The following is a 12700-nucleotide window of genomic DNA, read 5'->3' as shown; positions in this document are numbered from 1 at the left end:
TAAATGCCCCTATTTCCTCATATATAAAATAGGAATAATAATGGTACCCACCTCTTAAGGTGGTTATGAGTATGTAAAATAACAGATGTAAAGTGCCTGCAATGGTATTAAGCGTGCGTTGGCTAATAAATTATAATAGTTTCATTGTTATTAATAGAGATGTACAAGGTACAGTGGTGGCATAACGAAGGGAGTACCCAACTCTGCTTTGGTGGAGATTGTCAAGGGGGCAGGAGAAATTTCAAAGCAGAAGAGATATGAACTAGGTCTTAAAAAGTCAGGAAAAGTTAAAGCAGGCAGACAAAAATTTTAAAGGAGTAAGAAAGCATACCAAGTAGAAGGAACAGAATGTTTAAAATCATAGAAGTGTGAAATGGTGTGCTGAAAGGCCAGAAGGCAAGTAGGCGTGGTTACAGCATAGGGTATTTGTAGGGTAGTAACAAGCGATGAGTTTATAGGGATAGGCAGCCATGAGAAGAGGTTGAGTATGTCACATGTTGCTGGAATGTCAAGGAAGTTGAAGATTGAAAAATATATGTTGGATTTGACAGTAGGGAGGTCATTAGTCACTCTAGCAAGAGCAAGTAGAGAGTGAAATAAAATTGCAGTAGAATGAAGAAGGTATGGGAGGTGAAGACGTGGAGACAATGAGTATAACCAACTATTTTCATAGCTTTGACCATGAAAGATTATAGACAGAAGACATGAACTGAAGAGCAACTTGAATCCCTAATTTATACATAAGGAAATGGAGACTTTAATAAAGATTAAGCCTCTTGCTTAGAATAACAGTGAGTGTCAAGCCAGAATTTGAACTTAGTTTTACTGACTTTAAATTCAAAGTTCTTTGTATTATAATATATAGTCCCTGAATTCATGGCACATTTCAAGGGAGATCTTTCCTCCCTTTATAAACTCTAATTTCCCTGAAGTCAGGTACCATATGTTTTATTGATTTAGATACCCAGGCTCTCTCCTATAAGGTAGGGATTAAAAGAAGAGTAAACACTCAACACCTGGCCAGGTATAGTATTTCACACCTGTAATCCCAGCACTTTGGGAAGCCAAGGCAAATGGATTGCTTGAGCCCAAGAGTTTGAGACCAGCCTGGGCAACATGGCAAAACTCCATCTCTACAAAAAATACAAAAATCTGGCCTGGTGTGGTGGCACACACCTGTAGTACCAGCTACTCAGGAGGCTAAGGTGGGAGGATCACCTTAGCCCAGGAGGTCAAGTCTGCAGTGAGCAGTGATCACACCACTACACTCCAGCCTGGGTGACAGAATGAGACCCTGTCTCAAAAAAAAAAAGAAAAGGAAAACAAACAAACAGAAATATTCAACACCTGTCTTTCAGGAGCTCCCAACTTAGTCAGGGAAATACACATATAATTTTAGTATAGTATGATAAGGAAGATATAAACAATAGTGGTAGACAAAAGGGAGAAATTAAATCTGAATGTAGAAGGACAAGAAAGACTTCCTTGATGTTACTGAAGTTATGCTAGTCCTTAAGGAATAACAGCTGCCATTTGTTGAGATACTGAATCACATATAGATTTGGATACTTTGTATAATCATATCATTTAAGTCTCAAAATAGCTCTGCAAGTTATTGATATTATTATCCCCATTTAGAGGCTTTGATGGCATTAAGTTAAAATTGTCTGATTCATCTATCCCAAGGTTATCCTTTCCACAGAGTCAGAAGCACTCAAGTTTGTGAGCCATGGAACCTCCTTCCTTGGACAGTATATAAGAGTTTGTGCTCATCTACATTGATTGTGCAGTTACCATTTGTCAAGCACCGCTTCCTCTGCTTTCTGTGTGTCACATAGTTTAATCTCTGTGACAATCCCATGAATTTTAGGTACGACTAGCCCCATTTTAGAGACAAGACAGCTGAGGATTACAAGTTTTAAACAACATACCCAGGATCACTCAACTAAATTACAAATCTTGGATTTAAAGTTGAGACGGTTGATCTCAAAGACAGTTTCTTTGTGCCTTTATGATTTTCACTTTTCTAAGCTTAATTTTGATAAGACTTACTTCTGACCAACTTTCAGTTGGCTTTGGCTGTTTTATTAATACTTTCTAAAATTAGGTGTTATTTTTCCTTCCTCTTTATTGTTTGTACAACCTGGATGTCATTTATTGTATGCTAGTTTTCAAGTTTTGCCCTCAGAAGCCAATCTTATTCTAGTATTCCTGGGGATTAGGGCATGGGATAGCTAACCAGAAACATCTCAGTATTTGACATAAAAATGAAAACGGTACATTTCATATTATCATCAAGTACCTGTCCAAGTACTCAGTCATTAGAGAAATATTCTTATCTACAGTCTGGTAGGCAACACTAGTGGACGGTGTTAGTCAACTTCTGTAATTGAATGGGTATTGCATATGTCAATTAAATAATTTTTTAAAGTAATATTTTGTTCAGAGACTGAACAAAATTCAAAGTTGCTACTTTGAATGTGAGAAGCTCAATAATACAGAGGTGTCACCATAAGTAGGCTGACTGGCCATCCTCTGAGAGGCCTCACAAAATGGCATTTACTATGATCAATGCACTGCTGTCTGGAGTCTACTTCTCTACTTTGAGAAGCCCAAAAGAGCTGGATTTTTCGTTTGTTTGTATCATGTGCTTTTTGCAAATAAAAACAAATCTGGGAATAACATATTAAATAAGGTAGCTCCTACTTTCCACCCCGAACCTGCCACTGTCACTATTGCCAGGGCAAGCCTACCTCTTGAGAAAGCTGTTTACATACTGCATAATCTGCAAACCATACAGAACAGCACCAAGAATCGCTCTTTTTTCTGATAAGTTTTAATATATCAGAACACTCTGCTAAGAGAGGCAGCAGCAAATACACATAAGTAACTCTGGGCGTGATACTAGTGCTAAGTGTGAAACAAGCTACCATTATTAATTCAAGTTAACAGGGAAATGCACAACAAAACCACAGTGAGAAACCACTCCATGTCCGCTAGAATGGGTACAACCAAAAGGACAGACAGGACAACTGTTGGCAAGTATGTGGAGAAATTGAGGCCCTCCTATGTTGCTTGTGGAAATGTAAAATGGCAAGGCTGCTTTGGAAAAGTTTGGAAGTTTATCAAAATGATAAACATAATTACGATATATTCATAGTAACTGCTGGAATTCCACTCACAGTATATACCCAAGATGAATGAAAATATGTCCACACAAAAACTTGTGAGTATTCATATCAACATTATTCATAATAGCCAAAAAGTGGAAATAACCCGATGTCCATCAACTAATGAATGGATAAACAAAATGTGATATTTATCCATACAGTGGTATATTATTTGGCAATAATATAATAAATTTATCTTTAGTAAATACATATTTAATTTAATATTTATTATATATTAATAATAAAGAGCAATAAAGTACTGACATATGCTACAATACAGATGAACCTCAAAAACACTGTCAATTGAAAGAAACCATTCAAAACACCACATATCATCTGATTCTGTTTATATGAAATGCCTGTATTGGGCACGTCTATACATGGATAGTAGATTCGTGGCTTCCTAAGGCTGGAATATGGACGTGGGTTGGGGAGAAATTGGATAATGACTGCTAATGGGCATGGGGATTTCCTTTGAGGAGGGAAGAAAATGTTCTACAATTAGATTATGCTGATAGTTGGATGACACTGAATTGTATACTTGAAAGAGCTGAATTCTATGGTATGTGAATGATATCTTAATAAATTTGTTAAAAAATAGATAATGGCAGAACATTTAAAATCTTTTTTTTTTACAGTTAATTTAATACTTAGTAAATTATAAACCTGTACAGTTTGATTCTCTCAGTTTTTGTCACTTCCCTAATGGCACGCATGGTTGAGGAGAAGAGAGAAGTTCTGGAAGGAGGTTGTTATTTGCAGATGTGAATCACTAGGGTCATCTAACCCCTAAAAATGGGCATTTCAAAAGAAGATGTGTTTTTCTTCCTAAATTATCTACTAAACACGAGTGAAAGGGATAGAAATATGAAGCTATTTACTGGTAGTAAAAAGATTCACTCCTTCCATCAGTTATAAATTAAAGACTGCAGAAAGCCTGAACTGTGAATTATAAAAATTTTCAATATACTCCCTTTCACAAGTTTGTGACACTTGGCCTCATCCTCCTGGTATCGTACTTTGCACATAAAACTCAGTGGATGCTGAGTTTTATAGTACAGTTGAATATCCAAACTTTCAGCAATTGAGTACTAAAGGTTGTGTCATTTTAACTTTATATAATGGACTCTGGGTTGAAAGTAAGTGCAGACAAGGCAATGAGAAAGAGATAAAGTTGAGAATAACATTAAGTTATATAAAAAAAGATTGACTGAGTGCTATATTCATTGTAATTATTTTTGTTCTCAAACCCACTTCTCATTTTGGCACAGATATGGAAAAATCACACTTCACAAGAGATCCATCCCAACTTAAAGGTGTCCTTGTTCGAGCATCACTGAAAAAAAGCACAATGGGATTTGGTTTTACCATTATTGGCGGAGATAGACCTGATGAGTTCCTACAAGTGAAAAATGTGCTGAAAGATGGTCCTGCAGCTCAGGATGGGAAAATTGCACCAGGTAACAAATTTTTCATAATTGTTTGAAGAGTAGTGATGCTATAACAAAAATTATAGTGAAGAGATTTTATATACATAGAGAGAAAGAATTAAATTATATAACTAAAGAGAGAGATTCCAGTATTAAAATAGCTTATCCTCTAATTAAAAAAAAAAAAGTTGTATGGGTACACAGTAGGTATATGTATTTATGGGATACATGAGATATTATACTTTGATACAGGCATGCAATAAGTAATAACCACATCATAGAAAATGGGGTATACATCTCCTCAAGCATTTATCTTTTGTGTTAAAAACAACCCATTTATACTCTTTTAGTTATAAAATGTACAATTAAGTTATTGCTGACTGTAGTCACCCTATTGTGTTATCAAAAACTAGGTCTTACTCATTCTTTCTAACTATATATTTTTTATACTCCTTAACCATCTCCACTTCCCTCTCACCCCCCACCAACCCCAACTACCTTTCCCAGCCTCTGGTAATCATCCTTCTACTCTCTATCTCCATTAGTTCAGTTGTTTTAATTTTAGTATCTGCAAAGAAATGGGAGCATGCAAAGTTTGTGTTTCTTTGCCTGACTTATTTCACTTAACATAATGATCTTCATTTCCATCTGTGTCATTGCAAATGACAAGATCTCATTCTTTTTATGGCTGAATAGTACTCCATTGTGTATATGTACCATATTTTCTTTATCTAATTATCTATTGATGGACATTTAGGTGGCTTCTAAATCTTCGCTATTGTGAAAAGTGCTGTAATAATCATGGGAGTGCAGATATCTCTTCAATATACTGATTTCCTTTCTTGTGGGTATATACTAAGCAGTGGGATTGCTAGATTGTATGGTATCTCTATTTTTAGTGTTTTGAGAATCCTCCAACTTGTTTTCCATAGTGGTTGTACAAATTTACATTCCCAACAACAGTGTTTGAGGGTTCCCTTTTCACCACACCCTCTCCAGCATTTGTTATTGCCTGTCTTTTTGGATAAAAGTCATTTTTAACTAGGGCAAGATGATATCTCATTGTACTTTTGATTTGTATTTCTCTGATGATCAATGACCTGAGCACCTATTCATATACCTGTTTCTTTGTCTTCTATGTCTTCTTCATGAGAAATGTCTGTTCCAATGTTTTGCCCATTTTTTATCAGATTAGATTTTTCCTATAGAGTTGTTTGAGCTCCTTATATATTCTAGTTATTAATCTCTTGTGAGATGGATAGTTTGCAAAGATTTTCTCCCATTCTGTGGGTTGTCTCTTCACTTGACTGACTGTTTCCTTTGCTATGCCGAAGCTTTTTAACTTGATGTGATCCCGTTTGTCCATTTTTGCTTTCGTTGCCTGGGCTTGTGGAGTATCACTGAAGAAATTTTTGCCCAGACCAATGTCCTGGAGAGTTTCCCCTGTGTTTTCTTTTTCTAGTTTTATAGTTTGAAGTCTTAGATTTAAGTCTTTAATTCACCTTGTTTTGATTTTTGTATATAGCAGAGATAGAAGTCAGCGAGAGATAGAAGTCAAGTTTCATTCTTCTATATGTGGATATCCAGTTTTCCTAGAACCATTGAAGAGACTGTGTTTTCTCCAATGTATGTTCTTGGCACCTTTCTTGAAAATGAGTTCATTGTAGGTGTATGGATTTCTCTATTCTGTTTCATTGGTCTATGTGTCTGTTTTTATGCCAATACCATCTTCCTTTAGTTACTATAGCTCTGTAGTATAATTTAAAGTCAGGTAATGTGATTCCTCCAGTTGTGTGTACTTTTTCCTCAGGCTAGCTTTGGCTATTCTGGATCTTTTGTGATTCCATATAAATTTCAGGATTGTTCTTTCTATTTCTGTGAAGAATGTCATTGGTATTTTGATAGAGATTTGATAGAGATTGCATTGAATCTCTAGATTGCTTTGGGTAGTATTGAGAAGAATATTGATTCTTCCAACTATGAACATGAAATATCTTTTCATTTTTTATGTCCTCTTCAGTTTCTTGCATCAGTATTTTATAATTTTCGATGTAGAGATATTTTGCTTCTTTAGTTAATTCCTAGGTATTTAATCTTATTTGTGGCTGTTGTGAATAGGATTACTTTTTTAATTTCTTTCTCAGATTGTTCACTGGCATATAGAAATGCTACTGATTTTTGTATGTCGATTTTGTATCCTGCAACTTTACTGAATTTGTTTATCAGTTCTAATAGTTTTTTTTATGTGTGGAGTTGTTATGTTTTTCCAAATATAAGATCCCATCATCTAAAAACAAGGATAATTTGACTTCTCCCTTTCCAATTTGTATGCCTGTTATTTCTTTCTCTTGCTGATTGCTTTAGCTAGAACTTCCAGTCCTGTGTTGAGTAACAGTGGTGAAAGTGGGCATCTTCATTTTCCAGATCTCAGAGGAAGTGCTTTCAGTTTTTCCCCCATTCAGTATGATACTAGCTGTGGCTCTGTTGTATATATGGCCTTTATTATATTGAGGTATGTTTCTTATATACCCAGTTTTTTTAGAGTTTTATCATAAAGGGGTGTTGAATTTTATCAAATTTTTTTCAGCATCAGTTGAAATGAATACAGTTTTTGTTGTTGTTTTTGTTTTGTTTTGTTTTTTAGACCGAGTCTCTGTCACCGAGGCTGTAGTGCAGTGGCGTGATCTCGGCTCACTGTAACCCCTACCTCCTGGGTTCAAGTGATTCTCCTGCCTCAGCCTCCTGAGTAGCTGGGATTACAGGCACTCACCAGCATGCCCGCTAATTTTGTATTTTTAGTAGAGATAGGGTTTCACCATGTTAGCCAGGCTGGTCTCGAACTCTTGACCTCAGGTGATCGACCCGCCTCAAATGATTATAGTTTTTATTCTTCATTCTGTTGATACCACGTATCACACTAATTATTTGCATATGTTGTACCATCCTTGCATTCATGGGATAAATCCCACTTGGTCATGATGAATGATCTTTTTAATGTATTGTCAAATTTGATTGCTAATATTTTGTTGAGGAGTTTTACATCAGTGTTTATCAGAAATACTGGCCTGTAGTTTTCTTTTTTTGATATGTCTTTGGTTTGGATATCAGGGTAATACTGGCATCATAGAATGAGTTTGGAAATATTCTTCCCTTTGTTTTTCAGAATAGTTTGAGTAGGAATTGTATTACTCCTTCTTTAAATGCTTGGTAGAATTCAGCAGTAAAGCCATCAGATCCTGGGCTTTTCTTTACTGGGAGACTTTTTATTATAGCTTCAATCTTGTCACTTGTCATTGGTCTGTTCAGGTTTTAGATTTCTTTGTGGTTTGATCTGGGTAAGTTGTGTGTGTCTAGGATTTTATCCATTTCTTCTAGGTTTTCCAACTTGTTGGCATATCGTTGCTCATAATAGTCTCTAACAATCCTTTGAATTTCTGCAGTATCAGTTGTAATGTCTGCTGTTTCATCTCTGATTTTATTTATTTGGATCTTCTCTCTTTTTTTCTGTTAGTCTAAGGTTTGTTAATTGTATCTTTTCAGAAAACCAACTTTTTGTTTCATTGATCTTTTGTGTTGTTTTCTTCATTTCAAATTCATTTATTTCTACTCTTTCTGCTTTTCTTCTATTAATCTAGAGTTTAATTTGCTCTTTCCTAGTTCTTTAAGATGCATCATTAGGTTATTTATTTGAAGTTTTTCCTTTTTTATATCTATAGGCACTTATAGCTATAAATTTCCATCTTAGTACTGCTTTTGCTGTATCCCATAGGTTTTGGTGTGTTTTGTTTCCATTATTATTTGTTTCAAGAAATTTTTCCAATTTCCTTCTTAATTCCTTTAGTGACTCACTGGTCATTCAGGAACCTGTTGTTTAATTTCCATGTGTTTGTATAGTTTCCAAAATTCCCCTTGTTATTAATTTCTGATTTTATTCCATAGCGGTCAGAGAAGATACTTGATATAATTTTAATTTTTTGGAATGTTTTAAGACTTCTTCTGTAACCTAACATATGGTCTATCCTTGAGAATGATGCTGTGCTGAGGAGAATATATATTCTGCAGCCATTGGATGAAATAGTCTATAAATATCTATTAGGTCCATTTGGTCTATAGTGCAGATTAGGTCTGATGTTTCCTTGTTGATTTTTCTGTCTGGAAGACCTAATGCTGAAAGTGGAATGTTGAAGTCTCCTGCTATTATTGTGTTGAGGTATATTTCTCTCTCTTTAGTTCTAATAATATATATCATATATTATGTAATAAATATATATAATATATAATTGTAATATATAATAAAATACCTCTCTCTTTAGCTCTAGTAAAGCAAATAACACTTGCTTTTATGTATCTGGGTACTCCAGTGTTGGATGCATATATATTTACAATTGTTATATCCTCTTGCTGAATTTACCCCTTTATTATTATATAATGACCTTTTTGTCGCTTCTTGCAGTTTTTGTCTTGTAATCTATTTTGTCTGATATAAATGTAGCTACTCCTACTGTTTTTGGTTTTCACTGGCATGGAATGTCTTTTTCTAGTCCTTTATTTGGAGTCTATGTGTACCTTTACAGGTGCCGTGTTTCTTCTAGGCAATAGATCATCAGGTCTTGCATTTTTTATTCACTCATCCTCTCTGTGTCTTTTGATTGGAGAGTTTAGTCCATATGGATTCAATGTTATTAATAATGATCAATAAGGACTTATTCCTGCTATTTTGTTATTTGTTTTCTGATTGTTTTGTGATCTTCTCTTCCTTCTTTCCTTCCTTCCTGTCTCCCTTTTAGTGAAGGTGATTTTATCTGTGGTATGATTTAATTTCTTGCTTTTTATTTTTGGTGTATCCATTGTGTGTTTTTTTTATATGAGGTTACCAGGAGGATTGAAAATACTATATTATAACTCATAATTACAAACTGATAACAAATTAACACTGATTGTATAAACAAAGAAGCAAACAAGCAAAAAGAAAATGAATAAAAACTCTACAATTTAACTTCATCTCTTCCTTTTTAATTTTTTGTTGTTTCTCTTTATGTCTTATTGTACTGTCTTTGTCTTGAAAATTTGTTCTAGTTATTATTTTGATTGGTTTATTGTTTAGTCTTTCTACTTAAGAGTATTTTGCACACCACAATTACAGTTTAATATTCTGTGTTTTTCTGTGTGCTATTAGCAGTGAGTTTTGTACCTTCAGATGATTTCTTATTGCTCATTAATGTCCTTTTCTTTCATATTGAAGAACCCCCTTTAGCATTTCTTATAGGGCAGATCTAGCGTTCATGAAATCCCTTAGCTTTTGTTGTCTGGAAGGTCTTTATTTCTCCTTCATGCTTAAAGGATATTTTCGCCAGATACACTATTACAGGGGTAAAAAGTTTCTTCCTTAAGCATTTTAAATATGTCATGCCACTCTCTCCTGCCCTGTAAGGTTTCCACTGAAAAGTCTGCTCTTAGACATATTGGAACTCCTTTGTATGTTATTTGTTTCTTTTCTCTTACTGCTCTTAGGATCCTTTCTTTATCTTTGACCTTTGGGAGTTTGATTTTTAAATGCCTTGAGGTAGTCCTCTTTCGGTTGGTGCTCTATCTGCTTGGTGCTCTGTAACCTTCATGGGCTTGGTATCTTTCTCTAGGTTTGGGAAGTCCTCTGATATTATCCTTTTGAATAAACTTTTTACCCCATTTTTTCTGTACCTCCTCTTTTGGGCCGATAACTCTTAGAATTGCCCTTTTGAAGCTATTTTCTAGATACTGTAGGTGTGCTTTATTGTTTTTTATTCTTTTTCTTGTCTCCTTTGACTGTATATTTTCAAATAGGCTGTCTTCAAGCTCACTAATTCTTCTGCTTGATCGATTCTACTGTTAAGAGACTCTGATGCATTGTTTAGCATGTCAGTTGTATTTTTCAACTCTAGATTTCTGTTTGATTTGTTTTAATTATTTCAGTCTCTGTTAAATTTATGTGACAGGATTCTGAATTTCTTCTGTTATCTTGATTTTTGTTGTTGTTGTTGTTGTTTTCTCAAAACAACTATTTTTAATTTTCTATCTGAAAGGTCATGTATCTCTGTGTCTCAAGGATTGGTCCCTAGTGCCTTATTTGGGTCATTTGGTGAGGTCATGTTTTCCTGGATGGTCTTGATGCTTGTAGATGTTTGTTGGTGTCTGGGCATTGAAGAGTTAGCCATTTATTGTAGTCTTTGCAGGCTGGGTTTGTTTGTGCCCATCCTTGTTGGGAAGGCTTTCCAGGTATTCAAAGGAACTTGGGTCCTAAACCCAATAACACTGTGGTTCCTGCAGACTCATATAAGGACCACCTTGGTATTCTTGGATACGATCCAGAAGAATTATCTGGATTAATAGGCAGAGACTCTTGTTCTTTTCCCTTACATTCTTCCAAACAAATAAAGTCTCTCTATCTTTCTCTCTCTCTCTCTCTCTCTCTCTCTCTCTCTCACTCTCTCACTCTCTGTCTCTCTCTTTCTCTCTGTGCTGAGCCTCCTGGAACTGGGGGTTGGGGGACATAAACATCCCTGTGGCCACCACCACTGGGACTATGCTGAGTGAGACATGAAACCAGCACAGCACTGGATCTTGCCCACAGCTAGCTGTAACCACTACCTGGCTGCCACCTAAATTCACTGAAGGCCCTGGGGCCCTATGATCAGCTGGTGGCAAAGTGAGCTAGGTTCGTGTCCCTCTCTTCAGGATGGTGATCTCCCCCAAGCCCCGGGTGGATTCAGAGATACTGTCTGGGAGCCAGGGACTGAAGTCAAAAACCTTAGAAATTTACCTGGTATTCTATTCTACTGTGGGTAAGCTGGCATTCAAACCACAAGACAGAATTCTTCCCATTCTTCACTTTCCACAGACAGAGGAACCTCTCCCTGTGGCCACCAACACTGGCCTATGTGGGGGTGTGGGGGTGTTGCCAGGCCACTGCTAATGTTCACCTAAAGCACAACCACTCTTCAGTCAGTTTGTGATGAGTGCTGTCAGGCCTGGGACTCACCCTTCAGGGCAGTGGGCTTTTCTCTGATCCAGGCCAGGTCCAGAAGTGCTAAGCCAGAGCCTAGGCCTGGACTCAGGGACCTCAAGAGCCTGCTTGGTGGTCTACCCTACTGTGGTTGAGCTGGTACCTAAGCTGCAAGACAGAGTCACCTTTACCTTTCCCCCTACTTTTCTCAAGCAGCAGTGTTTCACCATAGTTACCACAGCAGGGAATGTGCTGGGTCACGCCTAAAGCCAGCATGTCTCAGAGCCCAGTGTCTGTGGTGTATTTATTACCTGGGTATTGTTATTGGTTATTCAGGGCCCAGGGGCTCTTGAGTAGGCAGGTGATGAAATCTGCCAGGTCTCTGCTGTGACAGGGCAGCACTGAGTTCAATGAAGAGTACCTTAGCCACTGTACTCTCCCTTTCCCAAGCACGTAGATTTCTCCATACCAGGTGGCCGCTGCCAGGAGGTAAGGGAGAGGTGGCATAAGCACTCCCTTAGCTGCCCTGGCTGGTGTCTCATAGGTTGCAGTCAGGTGTCTCTGATCCCAGCTCAGCAGTAGGACTTGCCTAGGAATTGCAGTCCTTGTGGCCTAGACTGCCCCTCTTCACTCAGGGCCCCAGAGCACTACAGCCCCCAGTGGAGAGGCTTGCTGGAACTCAGTCTCCAACCACTGGGATGGGCAATTCCTCTCTGACTAGGGCCGGCCCAAATGTTCCCTTTGTTGGCATATATCACCTGATTACAGCCTGGTTCTGCTTTCCACTGTGACAGGGCAGCACTGAGTTCAATGCCAATCTTCACAATCGCTGTGCTCACCCTCTCCCAAGCATACAGATTCTCTCCGCCACTGCAGGGAGGATGGGGGAGGGGTAGCACTGGCAATTCCAGACTGCCTTTCCTATCCTCTTCAGTGTCTCTTTCAGTGATACGAAGTCCAAACCAGACACTGTGATTGCTCACCTGCTTTTTGTCTCTTGTAACAGTACTTTTAGTATGTAGTTAGTTGTTAAAATTTGGTGTTTCTGTGGGGGCAGGGGGATGAGTAGTGTAGGCTTCTATCCCACCACCTTGCTCTGCCCTCTGTCACCATCTATCCTC

The 12700-nt window shown here is 37.2% G+C and overlaps 1 protein-coding gene across 2 annotated transcripts in view; it reads left to right on the top strand.

The window, feature by feature from the left end:
- The window catches only part of MAGI3 (membrane associated guanylate kinase, WW and PDZ domain containing 3), a 293190-nt gene that overhangs the window by 232835 nt on the left and 47655 nt on the right, over positions 1 to 12700 (top strand). For both annotated transcript variants that reach the window (XM_005542284.4, XM_005542285.5), the window contains exon 9: positions 4442 to 4630. In XM_005542284.4, coding sequence (XP_005542341.3) covers positions 4442 to 4630 — 189 coding nt within the window. The remainder of the gene's footprint in view (positions 1 to 4441; positions 4631 to 12700) is intronic.

Source organism: Macaca fascicularis, chromosome 1, assembly GCF_037993035.2.
Source record: "Macaca fascicularis isolate 582-1 chromosome 1, T2T-MFA8v1.1".
Lineage (NCBI taxonomy): Eukaryota > Metazoa > Chordata > Mammalia > Primates > Cercopithecidae > Macaca > Macaca fascicularis.
This window is presented reverse-complemented; position numbering and strand designations above follow the sequence as displayed.